The 20052-nt window shown below is 43.0% G+C and overlaps 3 protein-coding genes across 10 annotated transcripts in view; 2 read left to right on the top strand and 1 right to left on the bottom strand.

The window, feature by feature from the left end:
- Positions 1-4478, bottom strand: part of SEL1L3 (SEL1L family member 3) — a 39224-nt gene extending 34746 nt beyond the window's left edge. For 2 of the 3 annotated variants that reach the window (XM_054202021.1, XM_054202023.1), the window contains exon 1: positions 4171-4478. In XM_054202021.1, coding sequence (XP_054057996.1) covers positions 4171-4242 — 72 coding nt within the window. In that variant the 5' untranslated portion in view covers positions 4243-4478. Of the gene's footprint in view, positions 1-4074; positions 4093-4170 lie in introns of those variants that run through there. The other variant, XM_054202024.1, reaches the window with a different exon arrangement.
- A 94-nt stretch (positions 4479-4572) lies between these two features.
- Positions 4573-9642, top strand: SMIM20 (small integral membrane protein 20). Of its 2 annotated transcripts, none has more exons than XM_054202038.1 (3): positions 4573-4751; positions 7734-7817; positions 9115-9642. In XM_054202038.1, the coding sequence occupies exons 1-3, from the start codon at positions 4643-4645 to the stop codon at positions 9150-9152; spliced, it is 231 nt and encodes a 76-aa protein (XP_054058013.1). In that variant the 5' UTR covers positions 4573-4642; the 3' UTR covers positions 9153-9642. The 2 variants fall into 2 exon arrangements, with proteins under 2 accessions (XP_054058013.1, XP_054058014.1); XM_054202039.1 differs by having other exon boundaries at positions 4580-4751; positions 7761-7817.
- Positions 9643-13355: 3713 nt separating this feature from the next.
- RBPJ (recombination signal binding protein for immunoglobulin kappa J region) overlaps positions 13356-20052 on the top strand; it is a 158954-nt gene continuing 152257 nt past the window's right edge. For 2 of the 5 annotated variants that reach the window (XM_054202031.1, XM_054202030.1), the window contains exons 1-2: positions 14563-15103; positions 16461-16594. Coding sequence is in view for 2 of the 5 variants with exons in the window: in XM_054202028.1 (XP_054058003.1) it covers positions 18793-18806 (14 nt within the window). In the remaining 3 variants the exon portion in view is untranslated. Of the gene's footprint in view, positions 13628-13726; positions 15104-16460; positions 18807-20052 lie in introns of those variants that run through there. The other 3 variants (XM_054202028.1, XM_054202027.1, XM_054202029.1) reach the window with 3 other exon arrangements.

The following is a 20052-nucleotide window of genomic DNA, read 5'->3' as shown; positions in this document are numbered from 1 at the left end:
AATTCCATCAAGGTTTTAATGGTAACAACTTCCCTACATCAAGTCTCAAAGTTACACAGGTATCTACAAACAAACTGTATTTACAGGGTGTATCCTTCTGCCCTTACGCAAGTGGAATCCGGTCTAAGATACTGACTTACACGTCATGCTATTTACACATGCCCCTAGGATCAGGCCTAAAGAGTATATACTAAAACATACCCGCCTTTATTCATCATATTGTTGTACAGTTGGGCTGCGACAGCCTGATGTTTCTGTATCTTTTTAAAGTTAGCTAATTTTGTTCTCTCTAATGCAGGTACCTGAAGAGCAGAGTAACGATTAAGGCAGCTCACAGTGGTTTCCTGAGAACAAATTCATGTTCACAAAATGTTTAGCAGCTTATTACGGAAACATTCCTGTCCTGAAGATGGACTTACAAATCTGAGCAGCAAGACCAGCAGGCAGCACTTGCTCAGTTTTTGCTCTCTATAGCTATGTACATCATAAATACACTTCGAGAGTGAGTGCTTGGAAAATACACCAGGATTATCCTCCATGCTGAAGTTCTTGTCTCTAAGGCTTCAAACAGCTTTTTTTCTTTCTGCTCTACAGCAGCGTCCGGCTTGATGCACTGCCAAGGATACTGAGGATTACTCAGCTCAGAGGGGCAGCCACCAGCACAGCACTTCTGCCAGGTCCCCTGATCCGTCTGAAATATTCAGAGTTGTCACTTCAGATTACCGGGGAAGCTGTTTGTTCAGACTGCTTAGATTGAGAAGATCTGTCTTGGGTGACTTGTAACTTTGCTAAGCTTAAACAAATGGAACTGAATTTTATCTTGGATATCTACCTTGGATTAATGGCTCTTTCACTGTGATTCTCAAAATATTTAAAAGATTCAGCCAAGTGCTTAGTACATTTCTAATTATTGGAATTATATGTTGTGCACCTGGAGGACAAGGCCTTGCCCACGATCCAATATGGGAACTGGTAAAAGTCCCTAATGATAAAATATGTTGACACTTCTTGAGAGCTACACTGAAAACACATCAAGCCATCAAAACCTGTGAAGGTGTAAATATTAGGAAAAGTCAGAACTAAGTTTACCTATACTACTTCCTTGTTCTTATAGATGAGAATTTTGGATTTAACTGTGTGATCAAATGCCATTTTTCCCCCAGATCTCTGCCTCCTTAAAGGCACAAAAGAGCTCTAAGGTTGCAACTGGGACACAACTGTGCATAGCGGAGACTATTTCCTCCGAGACCTTGACTTTATTTAAGGCAGAAGCTGGAAGACATAACTGAATGAGGGAACTTTTGGATGAGAAAGTTGGATATCATTGCTAGCAGCTGGGTAACTCTAGATAACTAGATTTATTTAGTGTTCCTAGATCTTTCTGAACTTGTCACTTGAACCACTTTCCACCAGAACAACCAAGTACAACGTTATCTTCTTATGTCTGACAGGTGACACTGGAAGCAAGATGTGCTGTGATGCCGAACACTCATAAACCTGTGTGTAAGCACTGAGATCATTAGAGAGCATCTGTCATTTGTTTTAGTGTCCAGCCCAGCCCAAACCGTGGCAAAAATATACACTTTGAACAGATAAAATGCAATAAAAATGCAAAACACTCCACAATGTCAGTACCTAGGCTTTCTACAACAGGTAGTCTCTTCAGAGTGACAGCCTTCCTCTCTGCCTTGTTTCCCATTCTATAAAATAGATATTGTAAAAATCTGTAAAAAATCTGTAAAAAAATGAAGGGGCTAAAAAAGGAATAGCAAAAGGAGGCTTGTGTCCACTGGAAAAGTTACCACCATATCATGTAATAACACACATGGCACAAATACGGACATAAAAGTTGATGAGAGAACCTTAATTTTAATACTAATTTGAATATCTTTCAGAGCTTGACTTGACAAAGATACTATTATTTTACATTTCCTACATAATTCTTCTTTGGTTATAGACATCTCTAAAAGCATTAAAAGCACATAACAGCAACCACAAATTATTCTAAACCTCTACTACTTGATGGTTATCATTCACATTTCTTACATATTTTTTATCTTACAATAAAGAGTACTTGTAAAGCAATTAATCCTTGTGATACGGGGGCTGTGTCAAGAGAAAGATGGTAATATGAAAACAATGCCATGTGGTTATCACAAAATGTAGAATTCTACCAGGTAGACACTACAAAGCATTGTGGTACCACTGTGTGCTTACCACATACACACATTTACTGTCAAAATACACACAGCCAGCTCTCAATTTTCTCAGGGGTTTATCCAATACAGAGATATGGGAGCTCACCCCCAGCACAGAGAGAGCTTGGGTCTAGCACAGTTTGTTAACAAAAATGCAGCAGTGTATGAATGGTTCCATCCGACTTTCAGTGAATGGCAGAAATTTTGTGGTGGGGATCCCAAGGTAGTAAGCTCTGCAATCCAAAGCCAGTTCCTTGTAGAACAAACTCCACAATGTTCCTAGAGCACTTCAGCGCGATGTACCGGGACTGTTGATGTATAAGGTTAGCTTCAGCCATGCTTTCCCTTTACTGCCTTTCCCTCAGTGCCTGTTCTGCAACATGGGTCTCACAAAGTTACTCAAGAAACTTTTCTTTGTATTCTTCAGTGCCTGGGTATTAGTCAAGACACGTGCTGCAAAATGCACGAAGCACGTTTGTGTCTGCTGTTACACCACACCTAACAAACCCTTCAGGAGGCTCATCCAGTAAGAAGAACAGTGCAACAACCCCTGAGCGACCTGGCACCGATGCAGCCGTGGCAGAGACTGCGGACCGTAAAACCTTCGAGACCACAGCTGAGTCTCTGTTACCACTGGGCTGCCTCTACACGCTGCCCTCCAGCGCACTGCGCAGCATGCGTATTATCTAAATGTTCCTACTTGGTGAAGAACCCTAGTTCTTCCCTCCCCATTATCTCAGACAAGGCAGAGTTAATTGTGCATAATCTCTGACTACAAAGAGCGAGGATGAAAGGATTACACAATGAGTGTGATTATGAGATTTAAAAATAAAAGTTTCCCAGTATAGTAAGGAGGCCAGCTATGCTGGATTCAAAGACGTTACCATAAACTAGGCAGAGTTCAACAATAAAGACACAGAGGCATCGTTGTGTGGGGCAACTTAGATACAAAAGCCATAAAAGATTTTTTCTTTATCGTTTTCTTAACACCTGATGAATCTGAAGGCATTAGCCCAAGTCATCCCATCAGAAGTTGGGATAAAAATCACTGTGGGAGGCAATCACAACAATAGGTAGAAAAGTGAAAATTTTCAGTAGTGTAATATTACAGAAATGATGAGAAACTGTTCTTTCACTCACTGGAATGAGCTCTCAGCAGGACGTTCCCCAAGTTCACCCCTGCAGGAATTCCCCATGACCCTACGAAAGCGCACCTGTTTGCGCAAAGCCTGGAGACAGCCGTGGTCCTTCACCTGCCCACGGCTGCCACGTCATGCTGGGTTTTCAGAGGTGGGAAAAGGAGACACGCCAAAGCGGGCGCTGATCTGCTCCTAATTGCATCAGTATCGTACGAGCACACAAAGGCTTTAACCCCAGTTTGAGTTTAGCAGCATAAAAGAAGTAGTTTAGTAGCTGCCCCTAAAAGGCAGTTGTTTCGATAAACCAGTGCAGCACCATGCTCACACGCACATCTGTAAGGGATGTCAAAGGCACCCCTCCTCTTTCAAACACAGAAATTTAACCTCATCTGAGACAGAAAGCTTTTTAATACGGTGATTTAACGATTTAGCTGGAGAAGGCAGGGAAACCCTGGCGGCTGGAGCAGGGGGTGAGCCGGGGCAGGCCGGACACCCGCCGGGCCGGCTTCGACCGGCGGCCCCGGGCTCGGACGGAGCGAACCCCAACCCCAACCCCAACCCCAACCCCAACTCCAACCCCAACCCAAGCCCAGGCCGGGCGACCGCAGCCCCCGGACATCCCTCCTCCGGCACTCCCCGGCGGCTGCGCTCCCCTCTCCGCCCCGCACCGGCCGCGGAGCCCCGCCGTGAAGCCGCAGGGTGCCGGGCACCCCCTGCCCGCGGAGCTCGGCGCTCACCCGGGGCCCAACGCCCGGCCCGGGCCCTCGCCACGGCCACCATCTCCCGCCGCGAACGATAGCCCGGGGGCAGGCGTGGGGCCGGCCGTCACTCACCGTGAGGAGGAGAAGGAGGAGGAGCAGAGGGGGGCGGCGGGGCGCGGCGGGGGGCTCAGCCGGGGGTCGCATGCTGCCGCGGCGGCGCTCGCCCAGCGCGGCCGAGAGTGCGCGGCCGGCCCCGCCGGCAAGGATGCGGCAGATCCGGCTTCCTGGAGGAGGAGGAGCCGCCGACCGGGCAGGGCCGGGCAGGGCCGGGCCTGGCCCCGCGCCGCCGCCGCAGGTGCGGAGGGTGGCGGAGGGCGCGGCGGGACCGGGATCCCGGGGGTGCGGAGTCCCCCGCGAACCCCGCTACAACAGGCGCCGGGGGGGGACGCCGGTACCGGGGCGTGGCCCGCCGGCCCGCGAGGGGGCGCTGCCTGCCGCCGCGCCGCTCCTGCCGGGGCGGGGCCCGCAGGTGTCTCACCGCGCCGCTTCCGGTGTGTGTCGGAAGTGGAGCCGCATAGTTTCCGGGTGGTGGCGGTCGGCGGCGATGGCGGGTCTGTCCCGTACCCTCGGTATCTTCGGCGGCTTCGTGGCCGTGGTGGGGGCGGCGTTTTACCCCATCTACTTCCGGCCGCTGCTGCTGCCGGAGGAGTACAGTGAGTGCCTGCGGCGGGGGGCGGGCCGGGCCGGGCACGGCTGTCAGCGCGCTTGTGCTCGGGACGAGGGTGTGCTGGGGGCTGCCCTGGGCGAGCGACGCCCGAGAGGCTCTCTGCTCGTCCGAGAGGTCCTCCAAAAAAAGCCAAACCCAAAACTCGCAGTACTCTTGTTTCAAGTTGTTCGGCACGTGGTTCAGGACACCCTTTGGCTGTTCTCTGAAGTGATTAAAAGGATTGAGATGCCGTTGAAGAAGTTAGGATCAGAGGGCTGGAGCACCTCTCCTATGAAGACAGGCTGAGAGAATTGGGGTTGTTCAGCCTGGAGAAGAGAAGGCTCCGCGGAGACCTTATTGTGGCCTTTCAGTGCTTGTAAGAAAGATGGGGACAGACTTTCTAGTAGGGCCTGTTGCAACAGGACAAAGGGTAATCGTTTTAAACTGAAAGAGGGAAGATTCAGACTAGATACTAGGAAGAAATTCTTTACACTGAGGGTGGTGAAACACTGGCTCAGGTTGCCCAGAGCGGTGGTAGATGCCCCGTCCCTGGAAACATTCCAGGTCAGGTTGGACGGGGCTCTGATCTAGTTGAGGATGTCTCTGCTTGCTGCAGGGAGGGGGTTTACTAGATGACCTTTAAAGGTCCCTTCCAACCCAAACCATTCTATGATTCTGTAAATTGTTCAAGTTACGTTTTCCAGCCACAGTTGAAAAGTGTAACTTAAAAAACGTGGTAACAGATTATTTACTGATTGCGATGATTTGCTAGAGCTGGTCTCAGTCTGCAGAGTTTTCTCTGGGTGCTGTGGAAAAGGCCCCCTTCCCTGCCAGAAACACAGAAAACCCACCAAAGCCCACAGCTGACCCCGTAACCAGGGAGCTCTAGAGCACTCAAAGGCACCTGAAGTTCAAGTGTGAAGCCTCAGTGGCTGGAGGTGGATGGATGCTCAGTGCTACAGGAGCGGTAGGCGGAGCGCCCATTACTCGTAAACTTCTGTTAACTACTGCCAAAGGAAGTGGGGAAGAGTTCTGGTGTAACCAGCCTCATCGCCTTGCTTTAACTTGTATAAAGCTAAGCAAGCTCTTGGTGATAGCCTGAAGCTTCATGTGGTTAATCTGCTGAGACAACTGAAGAGTTTTCTAGGAAGAAAAGAAAAAAGAAAAGGGTGAGAAACTTATTGATCTTCTTGGAGGGACTTTAGTCTTGCATCAAAGCTGAAGTAAAATTTAACTTGCAAGCAAGTCTTTATTTAAGGAAACCATGTTAGTGAAGTTGGAAACTGCCCACAAAGATAGGTTTTCTACTCTGTGTATTTTCCTGGCTGTAACTGGCTTTAAACAAGACTGTTTCCTCATATGAAACACATGGTTTAGTGGCAGTGTTGAAACTTTGAGATCTTCAGCACAGACCTCTCCCATTAAAACAACAGGGTTGACAGCTTTGGATTGATATAGGGGCATTTTCATAGGACATTTCGTGATTTTGCGGAACCGTGAGACTCGGCTCCTTCTCCATCCTGTGAGGTGTCCTCTCATCAAGACTGGCTCTTCCTTATTGTCCTTTTTTTGGTTTACCTGTTTTCCAAGTTGTTTCCAGGCCCCACCCCAGTCTCCCTATTGACTGTTCCATGTCCTGTCTCCGTTTTTCTCACTGTTACTTGTTTCTTTGCCTGACCAGTTAACAGCTCTTTCTCTTCACGTCTCGTGTGTTCCCAGACCTCTCAGATTGATTCACATTTTGGTCTCTGCCTCTCTTCCAATCTTAGTCTCCACCTAAGACTAAATATTTTTACTCCTCCATGCCCTAGAATAAGTCTGATTCCTTGCCCTAATTTATTTTGTTTTCCCTGTCTGGGTTTTGTAGCTTTTCCTTTGAAATTAGTCAGTTCCCTGAGATTTTTGTCTGCTAAGAAGGATGGAATAGCAATTGCCATGCTCAGTGAACAGAACTGGAGAAACTGGATCTGCCTCTAATGCCTGCCCCCCTACAAGTAGAATCACTTTTTGTGATATGCCTGCAAGTCTCTGGTAGCATTAGGCTTGTACCTAGACAGCCTAATGACATGTAGTGCCTGTGCATTCTCAGAGGGACAGGATGGTGAAAAGTTTCAGTTTTAGGGTGAGCTTAGTTCTGGGTTTCCCCTGGGAAAGTGCACCCTGCGATTTTTTTTTTTTTAAGGCTTAAAAAGTTCAGTGGTATGGGTAAAAGGCTAATCCAGCTGAGCTTTGACTTCTTCTGTCAAAGGACTATAGTGGTAAAGTGCTTAACTGGAAGGGAACAAAAAGGGGGGCATTTAATAAGGGGAGATGATACAGTTTTGTCCCTTTCTCTTCTTGGAAGTGGTTGAATCTTTCAAACAAAAAAGAAAAGCCTGAAACAGGCACGTTGTATGGAAAGTATCCCTCTGATAAAAGTTTATGAGCACTAATTTTGTAGATGCTGTCATGAAATCTACTTGTGATAAGATGCAACATCTTTCAGGGCTTGAAAATGGGGATCACTGGTTCTGGAAAGAATAAATCTTTTGAGAAGTTTTATGTTGAGCATATACGTGGTAGCTCCTAAAAGTACTAGTCATTCCGTAAGTGATGGGATAGTAGCAGGTATTTTTTATATATATAATATAAATAATATGTTTATTATAAATATAATTATATCTATATTATAATTATATATAATAAAATATAAGTACTATATATAAAATATAAATATAATACACAAGTATAAATATAATTATATTATAAATATAAATATATAAATATAAATAAAAGCAGCATCTTGTATTAAACAGTAGTCATTACTTAAAGATTATTATCTTATTGTTTGGAATCTCTTTAAACAGACTAGCAGTTAGTTTCTCAGTGATGTGCGAGTACTGCATTCACATTGCAGAATTTTACCGTGTAGCATCCAGAATGAATAAAATTTTCAGTATTATTTTATTGCATGCAGTCAAGATGCCTGGTATTTTCTTTTTTTTTTCAGTCGTGTCCTTTCTGATCTGTTTTCCAGAGAAAGAACAGTTGATAAACCGAGCTGGTATTGTTCAAGAGGATATTCAGCCTGCAGGTACACTTGATTCGTATGTTTGCATTGGTTGTTTTAAAGATCTTCTTGAAGTGAGACCTGAATATTTATATGGATTTAAATAATACAGTGAAGAATACATTGAAAGATTACATATATAATAAACTTACCATGAAAATATTTTTTTCAGGCTAATTCTTCACTTGAAAACTATGGATTTAACACAACTTGTTTTAAATTGACTTAATTGGCCAAATAAGTTGTAGAGATTCTGTTATCTTCACACTTTCTTAAATAAATGCCACTTTCCACACCAGAAGTTAACTTCTGAACCAGCTCAGAGCAAACAAGAACCGTGGGTGGGATGAGCTTTAGCTGTAAAAAACACACTATTGCACCCTGGTTTTGTGGAATACTGCTTTACAACTCAGCTGAAACATGGTTTATGAGCGGTTTGTCAGTACCTTCCAGCCTCATGGGTGAAGAGGTGGGGCAGAAATCTGCTACACGTAAAGGAAAATTTGTAATGCAGTGCTAATAGCTTTTTGATCCCTGCTGTTGCCAGTAGAAGGCGTAGAAAAGCATATGAGGGGAATAAAAATTAAAGTATGTAAGGCCATCCTTGATAGTTCATTGTTTCATAGGTAATGAACTGGTTATTCGTTATGCAAGGTTGGCACTTCTTGTTTAAAGACATGAGAGTGCTTGTCTCGATGAAACAGTTCATATCTGAGTATGTCGAAGGGTAATTTACTCCTATTTTTAGAAAATCCTAGCATCAGCAGTAGGGGAAAACCAAATAGGATTGTCCTTACTACACATATCAGTTAAATCACCAGTGCAGGAATTACTTTCCAGGAAAGTGGTGAAATGCTGAAGAAGAGTAGGGAAGGGTATTGTGAAATAGAAGGCTGCTAAACCGGCCTTTGTTATTAAAGGGGCCTGGACCGGCTCATTTTTCCAAGATGCAGGTACTTGATGACCAGTTGTCCTCAGTATAACTTTTTTGTCTAAATTTAACGTCTGATGAGAAGTTATGAGATCCGCTAGTTGAAAGTGAAATCTAGACAAATTCATGTGCAAGGTACAATTCTAGATGGTTGTTCCAACAATATTAGAACACCTTCCCTATGGGTGTGATAGATTTTTCCATTATCTGAAGATTAAGATCAAGGTTTCTAAATATTTTTGCAAGCTTAAGCAGAGTTCTGAATTCAGTGCAGAAATTGTCAGGTTCTTTCATTGTTTCATACGCAAGGCTGGAGTAGCAGACCAATTATTATTTTTCTCTCCAATAGTCTAGTTATGAACTGCTGGTATTCTCATATTTGATTTGTAGGGTTAAAAGTGTGGTCTGATCCATTTGGAAGAAAGTAGTGTTGGCGGCTGAGTGTATTGCAAGGCAAAACTGAAGATGGACATCTTCAGCTGTTTCTTCTTTCACTGAAGTGTGTCTTTGGGTGTCGCTGGAGAAGAATTCTGAATATGCTGTATGGGCACATGAGGAGCAACAAACGCTACTGGTTGGAATACCAAGAAATAAAAATATGCTAGTTTTGACAGAGGATGCTGTGGCATAGTGCACAGACTGTTAGAGAGCTGAATGATTCTTGAGTTTAGAAGTGAAATATTTATTTTCTTGAGAAAAGGAAAGAGAAATTATTTTTGTGGTTAACCTGTAAACACTTGTAGAATAAATTATGAATAGAATAAATCATGCAGACCGCTGCAGTTTCCTCCCTAGTTTGAGAATTACTATTTGTGGTTTTATTATGAAAACATCATAGTATATGCTGCAAGATCAGTGCATAAAATACAATGTGGCGAGTGTAAATTTGTACATTAAAATTTCTTCCTTTTAAAACAATGCGTATTCCTTTCATTTGTTTTGCAAGTAGTTGTGGCTGGTTAACCTTGCCAGGTGCCCGCCCAGCCACTCTCTCACTCCCGCACCTCAACAGGACGGGGAGAAAATAGGATGACAGAGCTTGTGGGTCTGGGTGAACACAGGGAGATTGCTTACCAGTTACTGTTGCATGCAAAACAGACTCAGCTTGGGGAAAATGAATGTAGTTTATTGCCAATTAAAATAGATATGGTTAGTGAGAAACAAAAACTAAAATAACACCTTCCCACTGCCTCCCTTTTTCCAGGATAAGCATCACTCCTGAGTACTCTGTTTCCTTCCCCCTGGTCCCCTCAGTGGTGGAGGGGGTGTTACACTCAGTTTGTAACAGTTCTGCTGCGTCTTCCTCCTCATCCTTCTCCCCTGCTCCTGTATGGGCTCTTCATGAGCTGCAGTTCACTCAGGAAATACCCAGCAGCTCTGTTGTGGGCTCCTGCTCAGGACACGCTGTGGATATCTGCTCCAACGTGGTCTGCTCCACGGGCTGCAGGGGACTATCCGCTCTGGTGCCTGTAGCACCTCCTCCCCGTCCTGCTTTTCTGACTTTGGTGTTCGTACTGCTCTTCCTCACTTTTTTCCCCTCGTTCTGCTGCTTGTCTGTTGTTTTCACAAAGGTGCCACACACTTGGCTGCTGGGCTGAGCTGTGTGTTGCTGTGGGTCCTTTGTGGAGCCAGCTAGAACTGTCTGTGGCCGGCATGGGGCAACTCCTGCAGCCCACCTTCCTTGCTGCCAAAACCTTGACCGGTACACCTGATACAGGAGGTTAACACCAAATGTCGGGGTGGAAAAGCAGATACTTTAAAGAATCTTTTTTTAAAAAGTGCTTTTTCATGGTAAGCATAATGATCATTGGAACAGACAAGTGATGGATTCCATCTACTGTAAATCTTTACCCAAATTGGATGCCTTTCTTAATAATAGGGTCTGAATAAGCTATGTGTTTTCAGATTGCAAAAGAAAGAAACAGTCTGTAACATATAGTTACAGTCTATAACCTAAACAATATAGTTTTTGAGTACAGGTGTAGCATGTACATTTTACTTGAATATACTATCTTCTTTTCTTGATTTATCTTTTGCACTTCATTATGGGACACAACATTTTAAAGACCATTGCAGGATCCTGTATGTTATGAAGAATGTAAGTGCAATGAGTGTTATTTATAAAGTTAGCAGATGTTAGTTATGTTTTCAGACATCGCGCAGTTTTATTGACAGATGACTCAACATTTACAGCGTTCTTTTCCAAACCACTGTTCTGTTACTTGCTATTCCTTTTCTCCCTGTCATCATCATTCCCCTCCAATTCAGACACACGTTTCCTCTTCTGAATTCATTAATTATTTTTTTACTCTCCTATTATCACTGTAAGCATTAAAGTTTTTTTGGTTTACATGCTGGGAAAATGTGAGCATGTCTGATTCTTTTGAGTTCTCGGGTGATTTTACATGATGGCTGAAGCCAGAGTAAGTGTACACATTTACTGTAGGGATGTCGACAGAAGTTTCACTACATAGCATAGTGCAACACTGTCACAAAGCTAATTCAGTGTTTGCTGAGAAAAGAAGAATCAATTAAACTGAACAACAGAGGTTTTTATCACTTAAACCTTTACTTAAAGAGACTGCAGCCTTGTTTTTTTGTTTTCTTGAACAAAACATTATACTGATGGATCAGAAAGTTTCAACAAAGTTGTTTCTTTTGAAATACCTTGCCAGCAGAAATACAACATCGCTTAAGTGCAGATAGTCCATCTATAACTGACTGGATGCAAAACAAAGTTTTAGGAGAAACTGGGAATTGTTCAGTAATACTGCTTCTGTCACTTGGTGACACAACTGCTCAAAAAACACACCATGGTAGTGTGAAGAAATTATTAAACCAGTCTTTCAGGATAAATGATGTGATAGATGATATTAAATTACTTGGTTTGGACTTAGGAGATAAAACAATCTCTGCTACTTGTTTACTTTGTGAAGTTGAGCAATTTGCTGAGTCTGGATCTTGCCTAGAAAGATGAGAGGTGGTTTCCGAACAGTGGCTGTTGCTGGCAGGTGCTGAACCTTTTGCCTTCATATCACTTAAACGTTGCAAAACATTTGAGTACATGAACTCAATTATTTTGCATTTGTAGAATTGTACATGTCCGTTGGCCATGATCTCTAGTTTATTCCAGTGCAAAAATGAGATATACGAATAAGCTTGCTAAGTTTTGTAATTGCCTGTACAGAATTTGCAGCAGGGCATAACTGTTGAATACTACTGAAGCGAATCTAAACTCTGAAAATGGTGTGCAGTGGTTTTAATGATCATCACTTCTCATTTGCTCTGTTCCACCTAATAAATTGGGCTGATTGGCCATGTCTTTAAAGTGTTAGGATAAGGAATGTCTGTTTCAAACCTTTGGTATTCTGTCTGGATAAAACTAATTACTCCTCTTGGAAACCGATACAAAATAAAACTGTTATGTCAACAAGGAACATACTGCAATAATTCTCCAGAATTTACACTGAAATTGTCTATTACTGCTCTGGCATTTGCCGGTTGCCTGGAGACTTGCCTGAGACTCACATGGGAAGTGCTAATCCTGCAGCTGGCTTTCCGGGCTTAGTGACAAAACTTTATTCTGCCCATGGGCACTGGACATAAGCCTCTCCTTGTCCTGACTACCCAGTAACAGGTGAAGTCTGATGGAGAGAAAATTGTGTCCCCCAGGACTTTTATCTTGATCTGGAAAGAAGAGTCTTTGTGAGAACTATTATTTTTCAACACAACCATACAATGAAGTTAGATGTTTTATAATTCACAATTTTATGTGATTATTAGTACTCGGGAGGGACTAGTCTGCCTTTTGCAGAGGAACTGATTTGCTAGTTTTGGTCCACCTATTCTGATAAAAAGTTTGGGACAAAACATTTGATAAAAATGTCTTCTAAGAGTGTTTTTAAAACGGTTATTGTATCTGTTCTGTAATATGAATGCATTTTGCTTATTTATTCTAGCTGGAATATGAACAGCAAATATAACTTCAGCCTTTGGAGGACTGGTCAACAAAAACATCTGGTTATACTAAGTTTGTGGCCTGCTGTTGTATGCTGATAATTTTTGAAATTACTAAAACTTGTGCCATGAAGAGCAAGCTTGGCATTTTGGTCTAAACGCAGCTTAGTTTTGAAGCATTATAGATTGTTGATGATGCAAGGAAACGCTCGAGCGCAAATGCTTCGGGAGGAGTAAATACAGCAAAAGATATTGGCAAGTTGCCAGCTTATACACATTGGCAAGAAAAATGGGCTTTTTCTTGCTGAAGATTGTACTTCACTTATTGAGATTGTTGCTGCTGGTGAGAGGGTTGGTTTTTTTTTTTCTGTAATACTCAAAGCACATTGAATAGCCTTAACTGACCGTTGCAAATTTTTTCTGTACGTGTGCCCTCCCACAAAAAACAGTCCAGAAAAAGAAGCAGTTCTTACGACTTGCAGTTTTCTAAACCAATATAAATCATGTATCTTCTCTTCTTGCAGTCTAGCAATAATTAACTACTCGTTTTCTCAGTATTGTGTACACTCCTACTGACCTTCTTCATATTAACATGCAGACACAGCAGTAAATGAGAAGCTGCATTGACTTTTTCTGTGGTGCCACAAAGCCCAAATAGTGTGTTTGCCAGTGGAAGGAAATTATTTTCCAGCTTCTGAGAAAGTGCTGCAGAAAATGTAGTTTCCATGTGGACAATGTATACCAGGAGAGAGCAAAAAGCAAAGTGCAGGTCAAAGCATGTCAAAGCTCTCATTTTCACATATTGGCCTATGATCCGAGGTGTATTTGCGCGTAGTGCAGACTGTGTGGGCCTTGCAAGAAAAATGGTGCAGTGTTTAAGACACTGTCTTGGAAATTAGGACTGTTGTGGTCAGTTCCCTGTTCCACCACTTTTGTCTGGTAGCAGGTAAGTAATTTAGCCTTTGAGCTTCAGTTCCATCTTTAAAATAGCAATAATAGTACTCCCCTTCCCTTGCAAGGCATGATGAAGGTAAAGACAGGGGTGTGGTTTTTTGATGCTCTAGAAAACATTTTGGGTTCTTGTCTGAGAAGTTTTCTTCATGGTTAAAAAAAACAGCTCTGAATTTGTGTGGGAATTAGATATTTTGGTTCCAAGAACTTAAAATGTTTTGAAGAATCTTTTCCAAGAGGAAACAACTTCTGAAATTTCCCAGGACTTTATGCTGCTGAAATATTATGCTCTGGATATAGAAATTTTATATTTTGGGAGTCAAACAGAAAACTCACCTGCTTTTCACAATACTAATGTTTTTTTAGAATTTGAGTATAAACTTCTACATGTAAGCTGAAATGCAACCCAATATGAATGTTACTACAGTTGCCCAAAAAAGCAGAAAATTGGTCAGCTTTAGTTACTGGCCCAGGTGCCTCAGCAATTTTCTGATCTTCAGCAATTTTCGGTATTTTGACTTGCCACTGCCCTTGTCTTCTCTAACAATGGTTCCTCCCTTCTGACCTTGGCATGCCAAAAAAGTAGCAAAAAGTCTTCTAAGAGAGCTACAAGTACTGAACAGGGGAAGTTGAGTGGCAGTTGAAGGAGGTGAGGAAGAACTGATGGTACTGCAGGGAAACCACTGCCTCCGGTAGCCCTGGAGGAACACCTTGGAGGTAGGGTGGTGGATATGAAGAGGAGACAGGGCATACTGGTCAGTGGAATGGGCAGGAGCATGAGGGACATGGGACATAAATCCATTGGAATACAGCCTTCATAGGCTCTGCTGCTCACAGAGCAATTTGGGATACCTCTTTCCCTCTCTTCTGTTTCCTCCCCAGCAGATCAGAGAGAAACATTTCTAAAGAAAGTTCCTAGTCAAGACAAGGTTATCATGGGAAGAGAGCATCAAAGGAGAAATGATATACTATCTTTCACTCTAGCCTACCTTGAGAGGTCAGAAATCATAGAGTAACTTGGGTTGGAAGGGACCGCGTGCTGAAAAGTATCTTTTAGGCCCCAGGTCACAGGCAAAGGTGCCTCCTTCCCTATCAACTTCTTCCTGTAATTCAGTACAGTGAAAATCAGCAATACCAATCAGGGTAGAGGAGGAAGGTACTCCCATTGCTTCAGCAGAAGCTCCTGTAGGAGGAGTCCTTCTCAGCCGCCCATTCACTCCCAGAACTGGATGGCTCAGGCACAGTTTAGGAATGTATTGATTCTTCCACCCTGGATGGACAGAAACCACTGTGGATATTAACCAGAAGCATTTGCTCCCTGGTCTGTTATCTGTGGCTTTTGGGGTGCCAATGATTGTAGCAGGCCAGATCTCCTATCTACAAATAAGAGGAAGGTTCATACGAGAACTCTAACGTGTGCCATTACTGGCTGAACAGCACCATTAGGAGTCCTCTGAAGGCCAGAAAGCAGGTAATCTTAGTAACAGAATCTTCACTCTCTGCTTGTATCTTCCTCTGAAATGAACTCCGTTCCCCTGGTCCTTCTTGTTGTCATCCTGTGCGTGGCTAACACAGGCTTGCTGGATACCCCATATAACAAAGACTTTCAGTCCAAAATCCCATGTCCCACATTAAGAACTTGTGGGGTATTACTTTTCCCTGCATTTACTGTGTGTTTTTAATATGGGTTATGTGATTTTGTGGCCTCTGCTGCCTGCTCCCTGCCTACTTCTCTCTGCCTCTGGATCAAAGTGACAATGCCAGCAGCACCACTAGATGAAGGAGCCTGTAAGGAGCTGTGAGGATCTAAGGAAGGCATTCCCACACATGAAGTCTGGCAATCCTCCTAATATATCTCAGAATTCCTCCTAGTCGTTTTCCGCTGACAAGCTTTTGGTTCATAGCAAAAACTCTTGTTATTATTCCTTGTTGCACTTAGCACAGTTAAATTTTGTCCCGTAGCTACCATTCCAGCTATTCTTTTGCACTGACATTGCCTCCCAAGTTGTTTAATCAGAACATTTCATTAGTATACTGCTATTTTTGTGCCAAAAAATTACATTGAATTTGTCCTGGGACAGTGCTTTGAGAGGAATGCCACCAGTAAAATCCCTCCAGGCCAATGACTTCCCATTTGTCACTTCCGCTTTAGCTACTTCCATACTTGGCTTACAATTCTTGGAGCTACTAATTGTTTCCCACGTGACATCGTTCCAAATGCTTTGCTAAAGTCCAGATGGAATATATCCCTTGAATTTTTGTCATGTTGACAAGCTGGTTACCCGATTAAGTAGCAAGATTAATACTCTGACATGTTCTACATTGGGAATTTTCATTTCTGTCCCCACTTTTAATTACTTCAGAGTTTGCCATGATTCTGGATAGAATAACAGCTAGGTAGATGTTTTCCAAAAGAAGTTGTAATGCATCGTAATATATATAAAATGAAAGACCGGGTCTGTTAGAACTACCTAAACATTGTGAGGGTGACCCGCCTCTCCAGCCCAGGCAGGCAGGAGAGATATTTGCTCCTTGTGGTTCTTTTCAAAAGCTCAGAAGTTTATATTCATCCTCTCTCTGTGTCATTGATTATTGGCTCATGAGAACCAGGCTCAGCTAACAGAAAATTGCTGGAAACATAGTACAAGAGCACAAGGCTGGTTTTGTTTAGTCAGAAAAACCAGCACTCATCAAACTTGCAGAATAGGAAGGACAATTAGCAAGCCTTATTGACAAAATATAATTAAGTGAATGGTCACATCTGCCTTCATTAGCAAAATTACTCAGGGGGGTGCAAAAGAATTTACACCTGGTTCTGGTTTCCACAGGTCATTGGGTGCATATCACTTAGAAGGGCTCCTGACAAGGCAGGCTTGACATCCAAATAATGACTGCTTTCAAGAAGACGAGAAGTTTCTCTTTGCTTCAGTCCTTTGGAATCACAGAAGAGATACAGATAAAGGTAAAACCATAATATTTCAATTGTGCCAGTGGTTTTAGTGGAATAGTACTGATAGCACTTTGCGATTCATTTGTGAACTAACTGAAATATGATCTGTATGCTCTGTTGGATCCTAGAAATTCTAAAGATGACTTAATTTATCCAATTTCATGCCCTATTTACAGTCAGTCCTTTCGCTCCACCCTTTTCCAAGAATCTTCCCACGATGGTATGTTCTTGCTAAAGTTCTGATCACCTCTAAGTCTCAGAAGAGTGAAAGATATTTTGTTCCTGTTCTTTTCTGTCTTCCAAGATAAAATAAGCTTGCATGCTACTCTCTGTTGAGACTATCATGAATTTTCAAGACCAGGTTCTAATTGTGGCCCTAAATCTATGGAAAATTTCTCATCTTCTAGATTATTTTTCCTATCTACATTTGCAGGCAAACAGCTCCATACTAGAAGCGTCCACGTTAAGTGTTCTGCTAGTAGTACGAAAATGCTTAATCACAAACACAGTTTCATTCTGAAGAAGCATTTAGGGTTACCTTGCTTAGGAACCTGGCTCTTGGGGCAAATATCTACAACAAGCATGAGGCTCCTTAACACTTAATTCTTTCAAGAGTCAGCAATTTTGTCTCCTCTGCAGGTTTTGAGATAAATCAAGGGAAATATTGTAGTTCTTAATTACAGTATAGGCACTTTCTTCACTTATGGTCTATCTGTCCTGAAATAGATCCCGAGTGGGATTTTCAGATCCCAACTATCTGAAAATACCTTCTGATATTTTCAAGACCATGTTCCGGGTGAATAGCCTTCTTTTGTGTGTAGCTGTGTATGAAACAGCTTATGATAGGTTATCTCTATTACATACAAGCAGTATGGAAATATTTGTGTCTGCTTCGCTGATATTACCTGGATGGGAACAGAAGTTGTACCCTCTGTTGTCTTGTGTTAGCTAATGCATTGACTGTCCTGTTACCATTAAACTTCTCTCTCAGAAACATGACAGAGGAGAGCCCTTAAAAATATCTGCATATTCTAAGTGTGTATTCTCTACGGTCAGCTTCATATTAATATTTCTGAGTTGAATGCCAGCTGTTGCATTGAAAATCTTCCTCATAATTCTAATGGATTTACCATCTTGTATCATTGTAGAAAACATCACAGCAATACTTTATATAAAGTACTGAAGGAAGGGCCACATCCACTTTAGTTTGCAGAGATGAGGCATCTGGGGAATTACGATATTTAGTACAAAGTTGCTCCATATATTTGCTTTTGTAGGAAGTGACAGGGAGTTTTTTGAAGAGGAATTACATGTAGGAAAGGACCCAAGATATTCCTTGGGAACGCATGCCATTGACTGGATGTATCTGTCTTGCTAGGAGGCTCCATTCAGCCTGTGGTATTTTTAGGGAAGTGGGAGGTCATGGTGAAGTCTCGGTCTTTATCTGAGTAGGGGCCTGTCCATTGAACACGCTCAATACGCGTCCAGAGTGCAAAGAAAAGCTAGAGAACGGTATTTGCTTTTACCAGCACAGATGAGGGAGTGGTAACCAGCAGTTACTGCCTAGTGAGAGTATGGATGGAATGGGCTTTCAAAGAGGTGTTTGCACTGCCAGGAGAGGTGAAGAGCTATTTCTGGGCAAACTGGCCAGCCATGCTCCCTTTTGAAGTCTCACTGGCAGGAGGGTTTTGGCAACTGGAAGGCAGCCATGGAGTGGGACATGGTGGGGAGAGGTGTGATTATCCCTCCAGCAAAGCAAGAGCTACAGTCACATTTGTGCAAACTCCTTTTACTCACCAGCAAAAGAATGGGGGCTGCTCAGTCCAGGACAAGAAGAGAACCATCCCTCCAGAACACCTCAAACAGTCCAAACCGTCTAATGGTCTTCCACCTAGGCAGTATTCCTATTTCTCTAGAGGAGGGCTACTACAATTTGGAAGCCCTCTACGCAAGCTCTTTCCAAACACAGACCTCGCTTCCCTTGGGCTGGAAGTCACTTTAGATTTCCCAGCTGGGACTCGGCCCCTGGGCTGATTCCAGCACCTGAGCCTAGTTCTGCGTCAGAGCGAGCTGGCTGATCCCGTGGGACGTTACAGTGTGCCCTGACGCAGGTGGTGCTTGGAAAGGTGCTGCTGGACTTCTGCAAGGAGGTGGAAAGTGACAGTGTCCAAGCTGAGTGGTGGCAAAGCAGTGATTTCCAGCTCCTTCTGATGTTTATTTCTTGGTGAGTGAGTGGCATGTTTAAGAATATTCTTACTGCTTGTGGTGGTAGCAAGAAGTGATATACTAGTTGCCTTGCCTATTCCTTTTGTTCTGAATTTTAGAATATCTGTGACTAAAGATATAGTTACCCCTGCACCCCAGAAGAATCCCCAAAACAGAGATTAATCAACTGGATAATTGCCCACTCTCAAGTGTCTGAATGCAAAATGAAACTTCTGGTTTAGTATTTTCTGTGCTGCTTGTTTTCCAGTGAAAGCAAATTGCTTTTTGATATAAAATACATGGTTCAGTCTCAAGGGAACCCTGTCTTTGTGTTCTTCTTGTGCATTATAATTTAAAAAAAAAAAAGCAACTAGCCAGTAGCCTGAGTGATCACAGCTGAAGAATGCAGACTTTGTTCCCAGGAAGATAAAATGGAAGAAAAATTGCATTAAAAAAAAAAAAATCCTTCAGAGAAGAACAGTACTAGATTTTCCCCCTCAAAGGTATTGTATATAACTAACATAATTGATTATAGAATTATTCACAACCAGGAACAAGGATGTCTGATTCACCTTGTTTTATAAAAATAAAAAAGTCCTCAGTCTGTCGAGTGCTGTGCAAATAGCAACTGAAGATTGTTTCTGAACATGGATAATGGGGCAGAGATGGGGAAGTTATGGGATGAGAAGGATTGTCTCGTGTACCTTGATGGCAACAGAAAAAGAATGGTTTGTCTGCTGTCGTGGTCATAGCTTTCAGTTAAAGTCTGCTTTATATTCAAAGCTCTTTCCAAAGATTTGGTTTTGCCAGTTTTGGATTATTTATCAGCTTGGATTGACATAATAAGATTTGGGCCCGTGATGGAAGTCAGATGTCTAAATCTGGCCACGTATAGAGAACAACGTGGGTTTTCCCAGCCTAACAAGCCAGAACTTGGCCTGTCAAAGGTGTCTGCCATGAAGGACTAGAGAATTAATGAAGTCTGACCCTTTTCTCTGGAGGCTGCTTTTGAGAGTGATACTACCCTGTGGCTAGCAAGACTGGGCGGGCATCCTCAGCATCTTTCTTCAGCAGGGTCGCCTCTTTTACAACTGTTATCGCTCCTTTTCCAGCAGCTTCCATCTGACCAGCTGGTCTCAGAGGGTCCCCCCAGCACAGCAGGGTTGAAGCTTTTGCTCTGGGGGTGGCTGCTTGGGGAGCTAAGTGCCATGCATCCTCGCGGGAGAGAGGAAGCCTGAGCTGTTGGGAGGTACGTTGCTCTGGGT

This window comes from Rissa tridactyla, chromosome 5 (genome assembly GCF_028500815.1).
Source record: "Rissa tridactyla isolate bRisTri1 chromosome 5, bRisTri1.patW.cur.20221130, whole genome shotgun sequence".
Taxonomy (NCBI): Eukaryota; Metazoa; Chordata; class Aves; order Charadriiformes; family Laridae; genus Rissa; species Rissa tridactyla.
The sequence above is the reverse complement of the archived record's forward strand: the minus strand, read 5'-3'. Positions and strand labels throughout refer to the sequence as shown.

What these genes read in the sequence shown, in the direction of transcription:
- SMIM20 (XM_054202038.1), top strand. Translation starts at nt 4,643, where the DNA reads ATGGCGGGTCTGTCCCGTACCCTCGGTATCTTCGGCGGCTTCGTGGCC. An exon ending in GCTGCTGCCGGAGGAGTACA is followed by an intron (nt 4,752 to 7,733) that starts GTGAGTGCCTGC and finishes TTTTTTTTTCAG; the next exon opens with TCGTGTCCTTTCTGATCTGT. An exon ending in AGAGGATATTCAGCCTGCAG is followed by an intron (nt 7,818 to 9,114) that starts GTACACTTGATT and finishes TTTGATTTGTAG; the next exon opens with GGTTAAAAGTGTGGTCTGAT.